The 22,338-nt window shown below is 35.0% G+C and overlaps 2 protein-coding genes across 2 annotated transcripts; both read left to right on the plus strand.

Annotated features, from left to right (window-relative positions):
• Positions 1-655: 655 nt before the first annotated feature.
• LOC11411271 (clathrin heavy chain 1) lies at positions 656-13,633 on the plus strand. The gene is made up of 30 exons (XM_003600876.4): positions 656-909; positions 1,213-1,417; positions 2,475-2,563; positions 2,680-2,758; positions 2,900-3,027; positions 3,460-3,558; positions 3,667-3,775; positions 4,969-5,048; positions 5,127-5,354; positions 5,442-5,507; positions 6,354-6,470; positions 6,640-6,837; positions 7,209-7,325; positions 7,520-7,579; positions 7,768-7,854; positions 7,970-8,053; positions 8,140-8,274; positions 8,373-8,435; positions 8,517-8,621; positions 8,705-8,817; positions 8,938-9,190; positions 9,296-9,432; positions 9,514-9,792; positions 9,870-10,872; positions 11,083-11,568; positions 11,667-11,837; positions 11,986-12,171; positions 12,559-12,681; positions 12,779-12,889; positions 13,019-13,633. Exons 1-30 carry the CDS (start codon positions 862-864, stop codon positions 13,175-13,177), a joined length of 5,118 nt encoding a protein of 1,705 aa, XP_003600924.2. The 5' UTR covers positions 656-861; the 3' UTR covers positions 13,178-13,633.
• A 2,498-nt stretch (positions 13,634-16,131) lies between these two features.
• LOC11406144 (uncharacterized) lies at positions 16,132-19,029 on the plus strand. The gene is made up of 2 exons (XM_003600878.4): positions 16,132-16,291; positions 18,090-19,029. The coding sequence occupies exons 1-2, from the start codon at positions 16,250-16,252 to the stop codon at positions 18,741-18,743; spliced, it is 696 nt and encodes a 231-aa protein (XP_003600926.1). The 5' UTR covers positions 16,132-16,249; the 3' UTR covers positions 18,744-19,029.
• The last annotated feature ends 3,309 nt before the right edge of the window (positions 19,030-22,338 follow it).

Below are 22,338 nucleotides of genomic sequence, written 5' to 3' on the forward strand. Positions count from 1 at the left end.
TTGAATTATAAATGACGATGTTTTGTTGTTGATTATGAATAATAATTGTTGTCGGTTGAATTACAACTTGATAAATGATGCGTTTGACTGACAAGTGTTTAAATATGCTGTTTTGTGTTTTGATTGTGCATATAAAACACACCTTAAAACTATAAATTTTTTAAATATCGATATCAAAATTTATAAAAATAGAAGATCAAAATTACAATTATAAAAAAGTGAATTCTTAAATACTTTTGAATTTGATTGACTACATACAAATAATCTTTAGACAATTTTTTTAACATTTACATTTATTTTAAAGTAAAATAATATAAAAATACCATATGTCATTGATCGGACCAAAGTACATGCTTAACAAAGTTACATAAGTACTTTCCTTCAAAAAAAGTTACATAAGTACAATTGTCTTCGCCTTATAAAAAAAAACATAATTGCTTGCTAAGCCAACTTATGTTTTTTTTTTCTAACATAAGTTGGACCATTACCCAGTTCACCTGTCACAAAATCAAAACGTACTAACTAAGCCATCAACAAGTAACACACGTCTCCTGTGTTAATACACACCAGTCTGTTATTATGTTATTTTCCACAACAAAACAAATTAAATTTTTTACCTAATTAACGCATTAGTGAATAAAACGAGATCTTTGCTCCACTGTCATCATTTTCCTTTTCCTTAAAAAATCCACTCTCTTTCTTAAATCCCGCTTTATTAGTGTCACTTGCACCTCTTTTTCTTCTTCTTTTTTCATTTCTCTTCTCTCTCTCTCTGAGAGTCCAAGCTGTTTCCAGATCTTGTACTGATTTGAACTCCGATTCAACCACCGCTGTAGATCTCAATCTCCGATCCATTTCACCATGGCGGCCGCCGCCAACGCTCCGATCCTCATGCGTGAAGCTCTCACTGTTAGTCCTCTCTTCTTCATTACTCCATTTTTTAACTCATCAGCAACAATCTAACATCTCTTGTTTTCACGATTATATCAATTTATTTACTTTTTATAAGCTTTGATCAATTATAATTTTCCAATTGATTACTCTAGTTTGATTATGAAGTTACTTTTTTTTTTTTTGCTGCTGAATTTACGTTGAATTTGCGATGAATTTGCTCAGATCTGAATGATTTGTTGTTTTTGTTGCTTAAGTGTTTGGATTTTAAGTGTGAAGTTGTTGAATCTGTTTCTGATTTGAATTTTGTGGTGATTTCAGTTGCCAAGCATTGGGATTAATCCACAGCACATAACATTCACGCATGTGACGATGGAATCTGATAAGTATATATGCGTTCGAGAAACTGCGCCGCAGAATAGCGTGGTTATTGTTGATATGAACATGCCAAATCAGCCTTTGAGGAGACCTATTACTGCTGATTCTGCTCTTATGAATCCTAATTCTAGAATTCTTGCTTTGAAAGGTTTGCTACTATTCCTTTTTTGTTTTTGTTTTGAACTTGTAAGTTGTGTTTGTAGCTGGTAATGTTGTGGATTATATAGCTGTGAACATTTCGTTATCGGTTTGAATTTTGTATATTGTTGTAAAGATCAATATTTATTAGGAGCTTAAATTTATTATTTATATCTTAGGAGATGTAAAATTTAAGTTTTGATGTTTTTGCCATAGCATGTGATTTCCACTACACTCAAACATGGAAAATAGTTGAAAGTGTTGTTTTTGAAATTTATAATGCATTGAATGGTGCCGCGGTTTTTCGAAAAAACTTTCTATATCGCGTTTCCTTGGCGCGAGACCCCATTTCCATATATGCAACTATTTTATTAAACGAAAACGACTTAGTTTTAATTCGATTGACTTCAATTAGGAGCGGACTAGAAAGTCTTTTAGATATGTGCTTTATGCATCCCGATTGCTAGGGTTTCATACCCGTGAAGCATAGATCTTTGACGGACCTGACAAAACGAATCGATTTGTATTCTTATGTTTTAATTCTATGTATGAAATCAAAATTATGTCCGGAGATTACACTTCAGTCATGCGTGCTTAAATGACACACGACCCTCTTCCATTTTTTAATCGAATACTCGCCACTCGTATTTGTTTGGAAAATTGCAGTCACCTCTTCTAGATTTGTTGAAAATACACCCTTTACAGAATAGAGGAACACTGTTTTTATGTTATAGAGAGGATATGTTGCATTTAAACATATCTCAAGGGAGATGGGTGGAATTTCCCTTAACTATTATATATTAAGAGAAAAAAATCAAAAAATTTGTTTTTATATCTTATTTTTGTGTATGAGAACTATTGTAATAAAAAAGAAAGACGATTGTAATTAAGATAGCATAATTTTTTTTATTTTTTTAAAGATAGCCTAATGTTCGTCCAACCATTTGGAAATAATGTAATGTCTTACTCTTATTTGATTATTTCATCTGCTTCTCTTTGTGTGCACTCATTTGTATATTTAGGAATTAGAAATATATTGACTTATGAGGTGCATTTTTCTCTTGAAGCTCAACTCCAAGGAACAACTCAAGATCATTTACAAATATTTAATATTGAACTTAAAGCAAAGATGAAATCGTATCAGATGCCTGAGCAGGTATTTGTCTATAGTTATACTGTGTGCATGTACTGTAAACTGTGCATGTACTGTAAACTAATGAGTGATAGATACAACTTTGTTAATCCTTGTAAATGTCCTTGTTTCATGTGTAGGTAGTCTTTTGGAAGTGGATTAGCCCCAAGTTGTTGGGTCTTGTGACACAGACTTCTGTATACCACTGGTCAATTGAAGGTAAGATATGCATGAACTAAAATTTAATTAAATATGGTTTTGTGATATGTTTTCAAGTTTGTCGATTATTCTTCAGTGCACTTTTAGCTTGTCTACAAATTGTTAACTGGCATGTTGGTATGTGATATATGTAACTTGTAGGCGACTCTGAACCTGTAAAGATGTTTGAGAGAACAGCAAATCTGGCAAACAATCAAATAATTAATTATCGATGTGACCCTACCGAAAAATGGTTGGTCTTGATTGGTATTGCTCCTGGTTCCCCTGAGGTATATCTCTAGTATTTGTTATATTAAGTTGGTTATCATGGTGAAATATTCCTCAAGTTTCAACTTTAAGCTCATTCCTCTACTTTGATTGACTGAATTTTCGGTAATTTTTTTTGATACATGTTAGATATGAAACTGAACAACATAAGCTTTTGGGCAAATGGTTCTTAGAATTGTATTAGGGCCTCCTTGATTTATTAGTGGGGAACTTGATCTTGTTTCACCTGTTATATAAGAAATTGAATTTTAATGCAATCTAATAATAGACTTGTGTATGAGGAGGCATGTTAGATATGAAACTATTTATACTTAAACCAACATATTAATATATTAAATTAGTTAGTTCTTGAAAACAATCATGATCTATTATACTGTAATTTTCATGAGCCTGTTCTTGTTTGGTTTATTTCTTCATATCTTCTTGCATTATAGAGGCCACAATTGGTGAAAGGAAACATGCAACTATTCTCCGTGGAACAACAGCGCAGCCAGGCTCTTGAAGCTCATGCGGCTTCATTTGCTCAATTTAAAGTATGTCTCTTTGTGCATGTATTTTTGTTGTTAAATATTTACTTGAATAACTGTACACTACTATATGGTTTTATTACATGCTGACAATATTGAATTGTTTTTTAACAGGTTCCTGGGAATGAAAATCCGTCTACTTTGATTTCTTTTGCCACCAAGACAGTTAATGCCGGTCAAGTTATATCCAAGTTGCATGTCATTGAGCTGGGTGCTCAGCCAGGTCTGTATAACTTTTTGCTGTCACATTTACCTCTTACGAATTAATCTATGGGTAGTATGGCTTTAAGATAAATCTGTCTTGTATTGCCAATTTGGCTGTCATATGTTGAGTTCGAAGCATGCTTTTTTCCCTGTGAAACGAAAATATAAATTTTAAATTGGTCATAGCTTGTATTTAGTAGAGGTATGTGGGAAAACTAACCTTCATGATAGTCAAAATCCTGATTTGAATCATAAAATCTTACGATTTTGCGATCATGTTTTCCCTTAAAGATTAGGAGTTCACATATAATCCTATTTTTTGTGGAATTGGGTGGATTCCCGATTTGAGTCGTACAATCTTATGATTCCAAACCTCAAACTATCGAAAAGCCGTTGCGCGCTAGCTTGTAATTTAGGGGGTAGGGATGCCCCTTTCTAAAACTTATATATAGATTTGTGAACGTCAGACATAGGATCAGTTATGCTAGCAAACAAAGACGGAGAAATCCGTTTTGCTAACTTAATCGCTCTAGATAAACTAAAGAACGATAAGTAGAGTTTAACTAGCATATCAGCTTTCTCATCCCTTTTATATATAGATTTGTTGTCTATGAAAGGATGGTAATGAATTTGAATTTACATATGTACTTTAAGTGTGATTTGAAGTTTTCTGTCTTATATGTAATTTTATTTTTATATATATACTACGATTGTATGAGTTTTGTATAATACTACGATTGTACAAATTTACTTCCCCTTTTCGATTTTGTGTACAATCTCGATTTTAACTACCTTGCCAACTTTTCTGAAAGATGTCCCAAAGAAGAAATTTTTTCTTGCAATCTAAAATTCTTCACTTCTGAATAATTATGAGACTCAATTGTGGACTGATGAATCAAAGTGATCATGCAGTGGACTAAACATATGGAGGAGGTTACTCATCATTGCTAATAGTTTTAGTTAATTAAATAATTTAACTTATGTTGCCGGGCCATGCTCCAGTGATTACTTCACGTATGAATGATGTTTATTGTAACAAATTTGACTTCTTGCGGGCTTTCAATGTAATCATAAAGCAGTTTATTGAAATTAGTGTGGGCATTTAAAGATGGATCGGGATATTGCTTCAATAATAAATCATTTGTATAATGTTACAATTTGTAATTCAGTTGATCATCCTTCTGGGATTTAACTTTCCAAATTTGTTGGCAGGGAAACCTTCATTTACAAAGAAACAAGCAGATCTGTTCTTTCCTCCTGATTTTGCTGATGATTTTCCAGTTTCCATGCAGGTAAGGGGGTTGCTAGTGTTTGTTGTTCATTTTTGTTAACTGTGCAGGTAGTTGATTCATAATTTGTTGCTTTGGCAGATATCCCACAAATACAGTTTGATTTATGTGATTACCAAACTTGGTCTTCTATTTGTCTATGATTTGGAGACGGCTACTGCTGTTTATAGGAACAGAATCAGTCCAGATCCTATATTTTTGACGTCAGAAGCTACATCAGTGGGAGGCTTTTATGCCATTAACAGGAGAGGCCAGGTGTTACTGGCTACGGTTAATGAGCAAACAATTGTGAATTTTGTCAGTGGTCAAGTATGTTTCTGATCTTTTCATCACTTCTTTAATGTGAAGAGGAAAGAAAGACGCATTGTTACTAATTTATTTTGGTTATTATCACAGTTAAACAATTTGGAGCTAGCAGTTAATCTTGCCAAGAGAGGAAATCTTCCTGGTGCTGAGAAGTTGGTATGTTGATATCTAGTTAATATATAAATATATTGCTTTGCTAGATGTGGTCAGGAAAGTCGCTAGAAATCGTGGTTGGGTTTCATACAATTTCTAAGTGCTAACTTGCGTGAAGTTTGGGTGCATGGTTGCTGTAGAAAGTTCAATATTTTAATAAATACTTGGTAGTGCAGGTTATTAAAAATCAATGCAGAAATATCCTTTCCTTACTGATCTTTTGTTGTATGTCGTTGCAGTGTCTACCTTTTACTTTGACAATTTTTTATGCTTGTAAAAGATAGACGCTTATGACAAGAAAGATTGTGTATGTTTGGATCGACAGTGAGTTTGGAGAAATAACGTTGTGCGTCCGCGATTTTGTCAAAAGCTACATTTGGAGCTTCAACAAAATCACGGTGCTACCGTGGTTTAGTCAAACATGCCGCCAAATCCAATCCAAACATTCACACTGTGGGTGACCTGAATGCTAAGCTGCTCGAAATCTGTTTTTTTATTTTTTATTTTTTATTTTAATGATATTTGCATTTTTTGATTAATAATTTTGGTAAAAGGTAAACCAATTGCTATTGAGCTCCCGCCATGTGGGTGGGGTCCAAGGGTCAGACCCCTTATGGATCTACCGTAGGCAGCCTTGCATTGTATTTATAAGAGGCTGACCAACATGGCGGCAACTCTTATCGTTGTGCCGTGGTTCCTCTTTAGCTAAATTTTTTGGTAATTTGCAAATTAATTGGAATTGAATGTTATCTTGGATTATGCATTAGCCTCTTTTCAAAAAATTTCTTTCTTTTGGTATTTATTTTTTTTGTTTCTATTTTTATTAGCACATTCTTGTTGACAATACAGGTAGTAGAACGTTTCCATGAACTATTTGCTCAAACAAAGTATAAAGAGGCAGCTGAGCTTGCTGCTGAGTCTCCGCAAGGAATCCTTCGTACACCCGATACAGTTGCCAAATTTCAGGTTTTTTGATAGGAGTATTTTGTTCATACTGTTTCTAAAACAATTTTTTTGTAAACAATCATCTTTACTTATTTTGAGGGATGAAGGAAATCATACTGTCTTGTGCTGTCGTATTTTTCTGGGAAATTAGATTCTAGTGGTCAGTTTCACAATCTGTTCTATGTTGCAGAGTGTTCCTGTGCAAGCTGGGCAAACTCCCCCATTGTTGCAGTATTTTGGAACTCTTTTAACTAGAGGAAAGCTGAATGCCTTTGAATCACTCGAACTGTCACGGCTTGTTGTGAATCAGAACAAAAAAAATCTGTTGGAGAATTGGTTGGCCGAGGACAAGCTTGAGTGCAGTGAGGAGCTTGGAGATCTTGTTAAGGTTGGGGTTGCATTGCATTTGAAATTTCGGAAAGTTTTAAATTTGTTTATTATTTATTTTTATTGGAAATGCTAACAAGTGCCTTAAAGGCACTTGTTAAGATGCCCAAAGATGAAATTTTATCTTGGGATTTGTGTATTCAACATATTGGAACTTTAAAAAGTAATTTTTCATACATTAAATTTGTAAATTATTTCCTTTTTTGAATCCTTAACTAGGGCACTTGTTTGTTAGCACGACCCTATTTTTTTCTTTCTTTCTTTTCTTTCTTATTTTTTCTTAATGATATGCTAGTGCTATGTCTAGTTGGATTTACTTATTTTCAAATGGTATACAATTTTTTTAATGTCAATTAGTATTCTCCATTGTAGACTGTGGACAATGATCTTGCTTTAAAAATATATATCAAAGCCAGAGCTACTCCAAAAGTTGTTGCTGCTTTCGCTGAGAAAAGGGAGTTTGACAAGATTCTGATATACTCTAAGCAGGTACAGGGCTTGTTTTCTTATCAAAGAATATTGATTTTGGATTCATGAGATTTGTCCACTTATAATTTTTTTTAATGTTCTTATGGCCTGTAAAGTATTTTACTTCGCCTGTATTACTAAAGACCTATATCTTGCCTTTCATTTGCTTGAATCATTCATGCCTTAACATTTTTATTACTCGTTTGTTTCTATAGGTTGGATATACACCCGACTATCTCTTCCTCTTGCAATCGATACTCCGTACTGATCCTCAGGTATGTCAGAAACCTTTGCAGTTCATATTGTTCAATTATTTAAAGTGAACTATTTCTTTCAGTACTCCCATCTTGTAAGTTGGAAGTCACTGACTATTTTTCTCTGCATTGTACATCATGCATTTTTATTTATTTTGATTTGACAAATTATAGTTGTTAAACCTAACCACTATCATTTTGATTTGCAGGGTGCTGTTAATTTTGCATTAATGATGTCTCAAATGGAAGGTGGTTGTCCAGTTGATTACAACACCATAACTGATCTGTTTCTTCAGGTTGTTATCTACTGTAATTAAGCTATTATGTGGCTAGAGTAATATAATATTCCTTCATTTTGCAATGTGTTTCCATACAGTCCACTTATTACATTATGGTTATTTTTGTCCTCAGAGAAACCTGATCCGTGAGGCAACTGCCTTTCTCCTAGATGTTTTGAAGCCAAACCTACCAGAACACGGGTTCCTTCAAACAAAGGTTTCAGTCATCATTTCTATTTTGTTTAAGGCATTTTACTCCTGTAATTTGTTCTTTGCACTGATTCAGTCTTGTGAATTGTTCAGGTGTTAGAGATAAATCTTGTGACTTTCCCCAATGTTGCTGATGCAATTTTGGCTAACGGCATGTTTAGCCATTATGACCGTCCTCGGATTGCCCAACTTTGTGAAAAAGCTGGTCTTTATGTGCGAGCGTTGCAAGTAATGACCCTCCATGCATTTTTTCCCCTTGGTGCTTTCTTTTCATAGTTTAGAGCTGAAAGTCACCCCTCTTGTTGATTACATTTTTGTTGGTGCAGCATTACACAGAGTTGCCAGATATAAAACGTGTGATTGTAAATACACATGCAATTGAGCCACAGGTTTATATTCCCCATTGTTTATATCTATTTCAACATCATGATAGTTTAAAAATGCCTAGTCACATTATTTGGTTGTTGCAGGCACTTGTTGAATTTTTTGGCACTCTATCAAAAGAATGGGCTTTAGAGTGTATGAAAGATCTATTGCTGGTCAATCTTAGAGGCAACCTACAGATAATTGTACAGGTATGGAAATGTGGTTTTTTTTCCTTATAACTAGGAATTATTAATAATTAATTGATAACTGAAGCTTACTTATGTTTGTCCAGGTTGCTAAAGAATACTGTGAACAACTTGGCGTTGATGCTTGCATAAAGATTTTTGAGCAATTCAGGTCATATGAAGGACTGTATTTTTTCCTTGGTTCATATTTGAGCTCCAGGTAATTCTTTCATTCTGAATGATTTGTTTTAACTAGTGGACATATGACCTTATTTGTACTGAAAATTGTCCTATGTATATATTTTTGCTAATATTTGTTTTTCTGAATAATATGGAATAGTGAGGATCCCGACATTCACTTTAAGTACATCGAGGCAGCAGCAAAGACTGGACAAATCAAAGAGGTCGAGCGTGTGACTAGAGAATCAAGTTTCTATGATCCTGAGAAAACAAAGAACTTTCTAATGGAAGCTAAGCTTCCAGATGCACGGCCACTAATTAATGTTTGTGACCGGTTCGGATTTGTTCCAGATCTAACACACTATCTATACACAAGTAACATGCTTCGCTACATTGAGGGTTATGTTCAGAAGGTATTGTAGTTTACATTTCAAATTGTAGCAGCCCTTTATATTGCAATGCCAATAATGCTATCTACTCTATCTGTTGCAGTCATAACTTTGTGCCTTGCTTTATAGGTGAACCCAGGGAATGCTCCTTTAGTTGTTGGGCAGCTGCTTGATGATGAGTGTCCAGAAGATTTTATCAAAGGCTTAATTCTCTCTGTTCGTTCATTACTGCCAGTTGAGCCCCTTGTGGCTGAATGTGAGAAGAGGTGGTATCCATTCTCTAAAACAAATAATGTTTTGCACTCATTTTTCTGATTTTCCTCTGGTACATTTTTTTTGGAATACAGGAATCGGCTTCGTTTGCTCACACAGTTTTTGGAACATCTAGTAAGTGAAGGAAGCCAGGATGTACATGTTCATAATGCACTGGGTAAAATCATCATTGATAGTAACAACAACCCAGAACATTTTCTCACTACAAACCCATACTATGATTCTCGAGTTGTGGGCAAATATTGTGAAAAGCGGGATCCCACGTTGGCAGTTGTGGCTTATAGGCGTGGAGTATGTGATGATGAACTTATCAACGTGACAAACAAAAACTCCTTGTTCAAACTACAAGCAAGGTTTGTGGTGTATCTGTATCTTTCACACAATAATTATCTGTGGCTCCAATGCTTACATGTTTTTGTTGTCACTACAGATATGTTGTTGAGAGGATGGATGCTGACCTTTGGGAGAAAGTTCTTAACCCTGATAATACCTACAGAAGACAACTTATTGATCAAGTTGTGTCTACCGCTCTTCCTGAAAGCAAGAGCCCTGAACAAGTATCTGCATCAGTGAAGGCTTTCATGACTGCTGATCTACCTCATGAGTTGATTGAGCTTCTTGAGAAGATTGTGCTTCAGAATTCTGCTTTCAGCGGGAACTTTAATCTTCAGAATCTTCTTATTTTGACAGCAATAAAGGCTGATTCTTCCAGAGTAATGGATTATGTCAATAGACTGGATAACTTTGATGGTCCTCAAGTTGGAGAAGTGGCTGTCGAGGCTGAGTTATATGAGGAAGCGTTTGCAATTTTCAAGAAGTTTAACTTAAATGTTCAAGCAGTTAATGTCTTGCTAGATAATATTCATAGCATAGATAGAGCTGTGGAGTTTGCTTTCCGAGTTGAAGAAGATGCTGTTTGGAGTCAGGTGGCCAAGGCTCAACTTAGGGAAGGTCTAGTTAGTGATGCAATTGAGTCATTTATACGAGCAGATGATGCCACACAATTTCTGGATGTCATCCGAGCTGCTCAAGACGGCAATGCTTACCAGGACTTGGTGAGGTACTTGCTGATGGTAAGGCAGAAAACAAAAGAACCCAAGGTGGACAGTGAGCTTATTTATGCCTATGCCAAGATTGATAGGCTGAGTGATATTGAGGAGTTCATTCTAATGCCAAATGTAGCCAATCTTCAAAATGTTGGTGACAGATTGTATGATGAAGAGCTATACGAGGCTGCAAAAATCATATTTGCTTTTATATCTAACTGGGCTAAATTAGCAGTCACACTTGTGAAGTTGAAACAGTTCCAAGGCGCTGTTGATGCAGCAAGGAAAGCTAACAGTGCAAAAACATGGAAGGAAGTTTGCTTTGCATGTGTTGATGAAGAGGAGTTCCGTTTGGCCCAAATATGTGGGCTGAACATTATCATTCAGGTATTATGTTTGGTTTTTACTCGGATGTGATCTGATTTCATTTTAGAAATTTTGAATAATTTGAGCTTCTAGAATGTAATAAGAAATTAATATCCATTAAAGTTTTGCAAGCTTGAGATGGTGGAAAGGTTTTCGAAACGATGCTTTGATCTGCAGTTAGTAGGCTTCTTCTATTAGTCTTTCTAATGCTTAAAATGGCAATTATTGTAGGTGGATGACTTGGAAGAGGTAAGTGAATATTACCAAAATAGAGGCTGCTTCAATGAATTAATATCCCTCATGGAGAGTGGCCTAGGACTAGAAAGGGCACACATGGGCATATTCACGGAGCTGGGAGTTCTGTATGCTAGATACCGTCCGGAGAAGCTTATGGAGCATATCAAACTATTTGCAACCCGACTCAATATTCCTAAACTCATAAGAGCTTGTGATGAACAACAACATTGGAAGGAACTGACCTATTTGTATATCCAATATGATGAGTTTGATAATGCTGCAACAACCATCATGAACCATTCGCCTGAAGCATGGGATCACATGCAATTCAAAGACGTTATTGCCAAAGTCGCTAATGTTGAGTTGTATTACAAGGCTGTTCACTTCTATTTGCAAGAGCATCCGGATCTTATCAATGATGTTCTGAATGTCCTTGCACTTCGGGTTGACCATGCACGGGTTGTTGATATCATGCGAAAGGTAGTGTCAATATTGGCAAAAATTCCATTAATCTTTTTTTTATACCTTATAACCCGTTATCTATATTACTCATGAATGTTTTTCTGTAATATATATAGGCTGGTCACCTCCGTCTGGTCAAGCCATACATGGTTGCAGTTCAGAGTAATAATGTGTCTGCTGTTAATGAAGCCTTGAATGAGATATATGTGGAGGAGGAAGACTATGATAGATTGCGTGAGTCAATCGATTTGCATGATAATTTTGATCAAATAGGCCTTGCACAAAAGGTGAGCTGCATTATCCTCCATGATGACTATTCTTCAATTTAACTCTAGTAACCTGATATATCACCATATATAATTTATTATCCTCCTTGATGATTATTCTTCGATTTAACTGTAGTAACCTGATATATGACCATAATATATAATGCAGATTGAGAAGCACGAGCTTCTTGAGATGAGACGTGTTGCTGCTTATATTTACAAGAAGGCAGGTAGGTGGAAGCAGTCCATTGCCTTGTCAAAGAAGGACAACCTTTACAAAGACGCAATGGAAACAGCATCACAATCTGGTGAACGTGAACTTGCTGAGGAGTTGCTCGTTTATTTCATTGACCAGGTACCAAATTCAGTTTCAACTGCATATACCGTATATAATCCCTTTTAAGTCACATATTGGCCCAGCCTAGATGATGATTTTAGTTCTTGGTCAACATGTGTTTATTACATCGTGTTTTGGTTGTTGCATATTGGTGCTTTCGGGGCAATCCTTGATAGCATGTGTAGTTCCAAGGCCATCAGAAGCAACCAGCATTAGTAGTATTCTGTTAAGCTTTTAGTGACTATTTATCCTTCTAGTTTTAGATTACTGTCAACAGTTGCTGAAAGGCCAATAACTTTTAATATTACCTTTAGAATGGTGATATTCCAATATTTAATACATTAATGTGCGTACAGTCGAGTAAGGTCAAGATATTCAAATATTTCTTTTCACATGCTTATGCAGGGAAAGAAGGAATGCTTCGCCTCGTGTCTGTTTGTTTGCTATGATTTGATCCGGGTAGATGTTGCTCTTGAACTGGCTTGGATGCATAATATGATTGACTTCGCTTTCCCATATCTCTTACAGGTTTGTAATCTTTCTATGCTTCTTGCATCACTAATGTCTTTTTCATCATGTTACCTAGTACTATTTTTTTTTTACCGTCTGCTCTTTGCTATTGTAGTTTATCCGTGAGTACACTGGCAAAGTTGATGAACTTGTTAAGCACAAAATTGAATCCCAGAATGAAGTGAAGGCTAAAGAACAAGAAGAGAAGGAAGTAATTGCACAGCAGGTAAATTGTTTGGCTATTTTATGTTACCTGCTAATAACTTGCCATTTTTATCTCCCTTACATTCACCGCTCTTACAGATTGAGCTGTATAATACTGAATGCCTATTGAATAAAATATATTATGTTGCAGAATATGTATGCTCAATTATTGCCACTTGCTTTGCCTGCACCACCAATGCCTGGAATGGGAGGAGGAATGGGAGGAGGCTATGCCCCTCCCCCTCCAATGGGTGGCGGAATGGGGATGCCTCCAATGCCTCCTTTTGGCATGCCCATGGGCGGCTACTGAACAAGGAAGGGACCATAGTTAGTTCAGCAATGAACTCGAGTCTAAAAATGGAGACCAAGGCGGCAGGTTGGGAGTTTACATAAATTTTCCGGTGGGATTTTAATGCAGTATTCTTTCTTTGCTTCTGATTGAGGTGGAGGTTTAGATCAAAAATAATTTCAAGTTTCTGTTGGGGGGTTTGTGCTATAGTTGTCATATTTTTTTGTAGATGAGGTATTTTTTGGTCTGCTTATACAAGCTAGCGGAGGATTTTCTGTATGTAACCATTTTTCTTGTATTTAAATGATTTGGTCTTTAAGTATAATGTCAAATAGTCGACTTCGACCTTAGTCCGTGTTTATCATGGCCTGGATTAATTCCACAAGGAAAAGTGGAATAAACAAAGCCTGTTGGTTTGTTTGTTGTGTGTATCTTGTCTTTTTTAAAATACATGGTTTATTGCGACTTATTTCTTAATTTCTTTTCGTTGAGCTCATACCCATTTCTGGTGGTGACGGTGTATTTGATACACTTTGCTTGATCTTTTGTACCCTACATGTTTTACCAATATTTTTAACTGCGGATTTTGGTTAATATTTAGAAGTTTTTTTCTGCTAGCCAATTATCAAATTGTAACCAATGTTAGTTTTGTAGCTTTGTACTTGCACCATAGGTTTGATATCCCAATTGTAACCAAGATCTTAATTCTGGGTTGCCCATGCTTTTGGTATGCTGCATTTGCTCCAATAGAATTGGTGTACACAAGCATGGTTTAAATTTTTTGCACCCTTGCCTTGTGATAAGAATTGTGTTCCCTTAAATCATTGTAACACAGATTATCAGCTGAATGACATAGCAAATTTGCATGTACTACTGAACTCGGTAGAATAAAATGACAAATCATGGCATGTTAATTTAGAAAGTCGATAATCTTGTTTATACAAATATATAATTTTAATTTGGGTTCCAGAAAGAAGTTCTCAAAGTGCAAGGTCCTCCTCATATTTTGACTGAGATGCCGTTCAGAAGTGAAACTCATGTTTTTTGGTCCTCCAATCAGGAAAGGATAGCAAAGATGAGTCTGGTTAAGTTCTCTCACTAAAACATAAAGTTCTCCCTCTCTCTCTACAGTTCAGATGAGTCTTCATCTCTTCAGGGCACACATGACGATTTCGGCGCGGTGGCCGGTGGTGGCACCACTGCGCTGGAGTTCAAAACTCCGTCCAAATCAAAAAGTTTTCACGGTTTTAGACATCCTTTTTTGTGTTGATTCCAAATATCGTCTTAGATTTCTAAAAAAAAAAAAACTCACACGAGCGTATATCTACGAGTAAAAAAACGGAACAAAAAGAGAAAATGAAGCTACCTCTTGTTCTTCACAGATCCGTTTCGCGTTTTGGTCTTCTTCTCCGATCCGGTTCAGATTTGTGTTGTGTTGAAGTGTTGTTTCGATCCGGTTCAAATCTTGTTGTTGTGTTGAACTCTCCCTCTACCTCTTCTAAACCGATTCTGGATATTCTTCTGGATCTATTGATGAATTCGAGAGGGGTAGATGATGTTTATGTGATTTTCTGTGGTTTAGTGTTCATGAGGTTCACGGTTTTAGATCTGAAGTTGTTATTGGAATCAAAATCTTTGTGATGTTAGAGGGATTTATGGCTGGGAAACTGTTGGAAACCATTAAGTACATCTAATGGTTTTCCACAACAAAATGGTTTTGGCATTCCGGTACGGTGATGATGACGGTGATGGTGATGAACGACAGTGTTGATGATGAGATTGAAGATTATGGAAACCATTTCCACAGCAAAATGGGTTTGGAGTACAACTCACAGAAACCATTTCCACAGATAAATGATTTTGGCATTCCGGTACGGTGATGATGACAGTGATGATGATGAACGACAGTGTTGATGAGATTGAAGATTCCAGTGGTGATGATGATGAACGACGGTGATAATTTAGTTTGTTTCCGCGTTTGGTTCGTTTTATTTTGTTTGGTTTCCTTTGAAGGTGTAGGAAGCAATTATGTTGGGATTTATGCACGGTGCATAAGAACATAACCGATCCCGATGAAATTAACTTTCTGTTGGCCTAATTTTCACATATTTCTAAATTAGTTGAATGGTAGAAAACGATAGAGAAAAGTTGCATTCATCAATTTTTTATTTTTTGAATGGCATTCGTCATTGTTTTCATTTAAGCTGATACTTGCTACTCTAAAATCATTTTAGTCAAATAGTTGTATGCTAAAAGAGACACCGATATTAATAATAAATCACTTTTCTCTTCAAAATAAACAAAGTAACTTCAAAATTCCACTCCCTCCATTTTAAAATGAATGTCGCTTTAACCAATTGCACTTAGATTAAAGAATGAAATAAAATAGTCAAATGTCATAACAATTTTATCAAATTATCCTAATCAACTATTGGTTTGTCTTTCATTAAAGAAAAAATAATACTTTGAAAGTAGTGTAACATAGTATTAATTGAAGGGTACAATAAAAAAGAAAAAATTATTATTGTACTGGAAACTAAAAGTGACATTTATTTTGAAACAATTTTTTTTGGCTAAAACAACTCTCATTTTGACACAAAGGGAGTACTTTATAGGTCTTCCATTCTTTTGGAGAAGCATGTCTACATGGTAAATCCCGTATACAGGGAAAAATAAGTAAATGAGTCTATAAATATTCAGAATTTCATTTTTAATCCCTACAAAATAAAATTGTACTTTTTAGTTCTTGTAAAAAAATTTCGTCAGCATTTTAGTTTATGTAAAATTTTCCATCAACATTTTTAGTCTGTAAAAATTTTACGTCAATATCTTTGATCCTTAAAATGCTAAAGGAAAATATCACAGACTAAAAAATATGATTTTATTGTGTATGACTAAAAACAAAATTCTCAATATTTATAACACATTTACTTAATTAACCTTACAAAAAAAAAACTAAAAAATAGGGAAGCAATATGTGTGGTCACGCGCTATATGGCGTGTATCCATAGCATAGCAGCATTTTCAGTAAGAGGAAGATTGTTATGCTATCCATCCATGATTGGCCTTTGAAACACAATAAACAAAATCAAAATGGCTATATCTCTAAACCCCATCATCAACTTCACCTCAACGGTACGTTTCTCCTCTTCTTTGCTTGTTTCATTTTGAAGCACCTTTATAGATTTAAGTTATGGTAAGAAGATTGTGTAAGTTATGGAAATTGTTTAGGAAAATTGGCTATTACTGTTAAACTTTGAGATTTAGGAAAAAGCTGAAATTTAAGTATATGCTTTCAATTGATTATTGGCTCTGCATACTAAACATTATTTGGTAGGGATTATGTAATTGAATAGAAGAACTGATATAAAGAAGTAGTAATTGCACTAAAATTTCATTCACTCAATAGTATAATTACAATATAGCAGCAATGGAAATGGTACATAAGACCAATTGAAGGTATGAAGTACAACGGGAATATTTTATGGACTGTTTTCCTGCGTGTCTGTGACAGCAGAATTTGCTTCTGTTACTGCTGTCTTGGGCAGGTCTGTTTTGTGGGGGAGGCAGTGGAGATTTTGTTTCCTGTACTGTTTTGCTGTGCGATGTGTTGGGGGGTTTTGTGCTGCTTTCTATTTGCTGGCCCGTTTCTAGCAAAACTTGGGTTGACTTGTAGGAGATTTTTAGTTTTATTGCTTTGCTGCTCGAGGGGTTCGCTTATATACGGACCTCCGTTTGTTGTATCTGTTTTTTCTCTTGCGGGTTTTAGTGCGTCTTGCGCTTGCCCTGCTTAATAATATTTTCCGATTTAAAAAAAAGTACAAGGGGAAAATAAAAGATAGATCTAGAAAGCCAAAGGCTCAAGAGGTAGAAAAGACTCAATTCTATCCAAATGATTCCACACCCTCATTACCAATCATTGGCCTATTTAACATAGTCATAGTCATCAGTATATTTTCTGTTAGAAGTCCTTGCTCTAGTGCCAAGTCTAGGTTCTTTGATGTGCGGATTTTCTGCCATTTGTCCCCTGCCAGCTGTAGCTTCTATTTTGCTGTCATCCAGATTCATAACAGATTATTATTATTTGACTTGAGGTTTTTATTATGGATGTAAATAACTGCAATAATAGTAATTATAAGTGTTGAGAAGCATGGTAGAGCCCAATAAATAGGAAAATAAACTAAGTGAAGGATAAACTTTAGAATTGAATGAACCAGAAAAAGTTGATTACAATATAGTGATCATAGCTAAACTAATATTAACTAACTTGTAACTACATTTAACAAACTCTAACAACGTGTTATATTAATTGGAAACAGTATTCCAGGTGAACTTCTTATGATAGTTATTGTTCCAGTGAAATTGTTTTATGTTAATATAAAATGCGCTATATCTACGGTGCACAAGTTAAGTAGGTGTTGTAGCATGGAAAAGTTTGTTTTCACCACGGGATCAATAAGTCCCTCAATTGAGAAAAAAAAAACATGTTTTACTTGTGCACCATAGAATTTGCCCCGTAAAGATTCATATTTCCTTGCGGGATCTTTGTTAGGTTCATGTTTTGTCAAAGGGCATTAAACCAAACTTTCAGGTGGACTTTCTCTAGAATGCGCCGTAGTACTGTGAAGACAAATTTATTGATTGTAGCTTTGCAGTTATGTTGTGATCGGTTCTTAAGTTATATATTTGTTAAGAGAGTTGTTTGATGATAAAGTATTAAAGATGTTGGTTTAGCTATTGATCAGAATTCCTTTCATGTGTCTATTTTGGGAATATTACTCTGGAAAATAAAATTATCTTCTAATATGTAATAGGTTATTAGTAATACTAATGGTTAGTTTGTTTAACATTAATTCCTTCAATATGATTCAATTATGTTAATTTTAACTTTCATTTTTCTGATCACTCACACAAGTCTTTCATTATCCCTTAGAAGTTGGAAACAAACTATCACGATGCATCTAGGTATTCTGCTGGAGCTTCTTTTCCAAAGGCCGCTCAGATTACACTCGTTTCGATAACGTCTGGAACAAGAATGTTTCTCAAGGAGAAAAGATTTGGTCACCGTTTTTCAGTTGCAAATAGTGATCAACTTTCAACAGATGCTAGTAATAAGGATATTGGCAGTACTGCAAGTTCATCTGCCAATGATCAATTAACATCCACCAATCCTGCTCAGGCAGAATCACCGACACCAGAGGTTTCCAATGTGTCTGTAGCATCTCCTAAGTCGCAACCTGTAACCACACGATCATCTCAGAAAGTGAGAGAGAGGATAAGGGCGGCTCGAGTTCTTAACCAGTCCAAGGAACCAAAAACAGCTAAATCAGAAATGGGAAGTAGTGTGTTGGCTGCTTTTAAAGAAAGTGACAGAGGGAAGAAGAGAAGAAGATCTGGACTTCCAGAAGCCCCTGGTAATTTGTTTGATGACAGCAAACGAGGGATGCCAAAGGAAGGTTGGACTTTTGATTTTCCTGGCGGTTCTGATCTATTTCTGATTATCTTTTCATTTGTTTTTATCAGCACAGTGATGTTCGGAACAACTTACATTGTGTGGAAAGTTGGTGCAATCCATTTTAATGACTAATGAGATGAGATTTCAAGGGTTCACGGTTCACAATATATATAGAATAGCTGATTTATATATTTGGACAAGCTTCAGCTTCTTTAAATTTCATGTCCATGAATTGATGTTAATGTCGAGGTTTTTGCTTTTTAGGTGCTCAGTTTATTATTTTTGATATTATTTCATTAGGTGGAGAGATATTTGATTCAGAGGAAATATCCAAGTGAATATGATATACAATGCTAAATATGTATACATATACTCCTTGTAGTTGTTTAGTCAAAACTTCCAATTGTTGGGTGATGAATTTGTCCTGTACTATAATAGCTAATAGCACTGATGACAGTCAGTCATTCACTATTTTTAGAGTCTTTAGTTAAGTTTTTATTCTATTTTTAATAGTTTAGCATTTAATTTAAAGTCAATTTGAATAAAGTATTGTTTTTTTGGTCTATTGAGTCAAGCAAGGAAATGATTGGAATTGCTGGGTTATTATCATGATTATTGATTATATGATCAAACAAGAGCAAAAACAAGAGGTGCAAAAAGCAATGGATTTAAGATTCATATTGATGGGCCAATAGAAAATCAAAATGGCTTACGATGACCAAGAGGAAAAAGAATAGTGTAACATGCTGAAAAGAAACTAGGTTACATATGCTATAAAAGGAGGCATCACGTTTTGGAAAAGAGGAGGCCGCACTGTGGGATTCTGTGCGGCCTCTACTCTTTGGTGATATCATCACGTTTTGCAATCAAGAAGACGAATCAAGGAGAAGTAGCAGGAGGTTCTAACGCATGCACAGAGAGCCAAAGCATATCAAATTGAAGAACTTATCATGATTAAAACCTTGTAATTTCTTCTATTAATATTGCTTGATCCTTTTACTATGAGTTGTTAAGTTTCCAGAGTTTAGGTCTGAGATCCTAATTGTTGCTGTGAAACTCTATTTATTGTGAATGACAATATAGTTTTTATTCAATTCAATTGTTCTTAATGCTTTTTATATCTTGATCAAATATAAAGATGATTTAGTGAGAATGAATGACTACTGACCATAGCTTTCTACTTAGACCTAATTGAATTTAGGTTAACGTGCTTAATCCTTCAAAAATTATTAGACCACCTAAGGAATTGATTAGAACTATTTTGTTAACTATCGTGGAACTAGAAGAAAATCATTGATAAGAATCATAAATATTTACTTTATTGCTAAATTGAGATTAACACAATCCGCGTGGATAATAACTTATTTTATTACACTTGCTAAAAGCGTGGATAATAACTTATTTTATTACACTTGCTAAAAGTCTATCAACACCTACGTGTATCATAGCTCAGGGACTCCTCATTTTGATACAATCTCTATATAGTGCATGTGAGATATTATTCATTGGATGTTATGGCTTCAACTATTATTTTTGCTGCTTCCGTACTCTTGGTATTCATATAACCTGTAGGTGAAGTATCTTATATCTAACATTGTCTCTGAACCTGGTCTCAAAATCACAACTAGGGCACTGTTCTGATTGAACGTCAAAGTTATGCAAAGAAAGGAGTATTTCAAAATGATGGTTGATCGAGGTAAGAAAAACCGATGGTGGTGTGTACTTGTATGCATGCATTCCGACACTCAAGTCAATAGACAATTGAGGTAAGATAAAGAATGAGGCACGTCTTAAGAGGTGATGGTATGAGAACTACATGGTCCAAAAGTGTGACTTGTTCTGTCATGAGGAGGTGACGTTGGGTTTAGACCATCCCAAAAGTCCACCTTGGAACAGAATCCTTTATACCAACCCCTTGAACAAAACTAGTAATTTCTCCCCATCTTTTAATGAATATATGGATAGTAGAAAATATCTTCTAATGACCATATTCTCCAAATCATCTCAACAAGGATTTTGAAGCCAACCCTCAGCAAGGTGTTCTCGAAGAGAATGGAAATACCTCATCCTTTTTGTACTTTTAGTAAGGCCATTATTCTTCTAAGATTTACTAATTCATAAAAATATCGAAATATGTTTGTTGGAATCTTTGGCCTTGCTAATAGTGAACTGATTCTGTTTCAACACACTGAGAAATGCTACAATGATCTCAAAACTGCTGACAACTGCTGGTTGATCAGAAATTGGCAACGTCTGACTACCTCTACTGTTGTTGCCTAAAATATGTTACAATCTTAGGAGAGTAATCTTCCATCTTATTTGAGAGGTTTTTTTTGGTAGAGAATGAGAACAAAATGTTTATGATTGAAATTATTATAAAACATTGATGTTTTTTTGAATAATTTATCAAAGCCCTCCAAAATCATCTGACAATACATTTTTTGAGTTTCTCCGATGATATGACGATTTTGTATTATGAAGAAAAATAAAAACTCATTCAATTTGGTGGACTATTCTTGCTTTCTTTTTCCTTTCTTCATTTTCCTCAAAACCTCTACCTCCCCTCCCATCCTAAACTCTCAAACATGGCCTAAATGAATACGCAACAATCAATTGTTGCCTCAAATACATGACAACGTATGCATAATTGTGGCCTTAGTAAATAGGAAACAGTTAAATATATTATCTAAATCCTATAATGGTAGTCTATACTGTTAGTCCATATTTAAAAAAAGTGCTGTGCAAAGTATAAGCAACACTCAGTTAAGCATTGTCTAAACGTTACAACTATTTCCCACACCATCTACCAACTTGTCTATATAAGATTTTTGAACATGAAAGTCTACTGTAGCCAAAGGAAAAACATATAGCTTTTAGGAAAATTGCTTAGAAAAGACAAATTTTGGCATTGTTCCATTAATTTCAATAATCATTTCAAATAATGTGTTGCCTAAATTGCATAATACTTCTATAAACAACCATCATTTAAACCTATAGGCTATAGTGGTGGAAGAGGCGAAAATATTGGCTTGGAATTGGTTGAAAATCAAGTCAAAAGGATTTGATTATTCAATATCTCAGTGATGTATTTGCCAGTTGGGGTGGTTTGGAAGAGAAATTTGGCACTTTGATCAGTAGATGGTGGATTTGATGGATTACTTGAAGAAATTGGATTGTTGTGGGGTCTAAAATGTATGAGGGAAGTGTTGGCAATAGGTATGTTTGTGGTTAGAATGGAAGGGACTGAAATGATTTGATTGGTTTTGGTGTCCTTGGTCTGTAGGGGTGTGAAACCAGGTAGAATTGGGGATGTGGTGCTGTATTTGTACTATGCAGCATTGTTGTTTTGATTGTATTTTTTTCAGATAAGCTTGCAGCTATACTTGACTACATGTAAGGGGTGTTCACGGATACAATTCAATTCAATGAATATCTAACTTGAAGTGTTTGGTTCCATTTATTCTATATTAAGTCTTCATTTACTTGTTTTTTTTTAAGCAAAACTGAAGAAAGTTGCAACATGATAACACATTGACATTCTAACTACATTGACACTTCAATGCACCATTAATCCTATAGAATCTCTTCAAATGCATTATTAATATGAAAAAGAAAAAGAAAGGGTAGGGGCATATACCAGTCCCACCAAAACAAGATCAATGAAAACATAAGAAAGTAAATAAACTCGGTCTCTAAAGAAACCTTCTCTAGAACAACTCGGCAAGTG

Source organism: Medicago truncatula, chromosome 3 (genome assembly GCF_003473485.1).
Source record: "Medicago truncatula cultivar Jemalong A17 chromosome 3, MtrunA17r5.0-ANR, whole genome shotgun sequence".
Classification (NCBI taxonomy): domain Eukaryota; kingdom Viridiplantae; phylum Streptophyta; class Magnoliopsida; order Fabales; family Fabaceae; genus Medicago; species Medicago truncatula.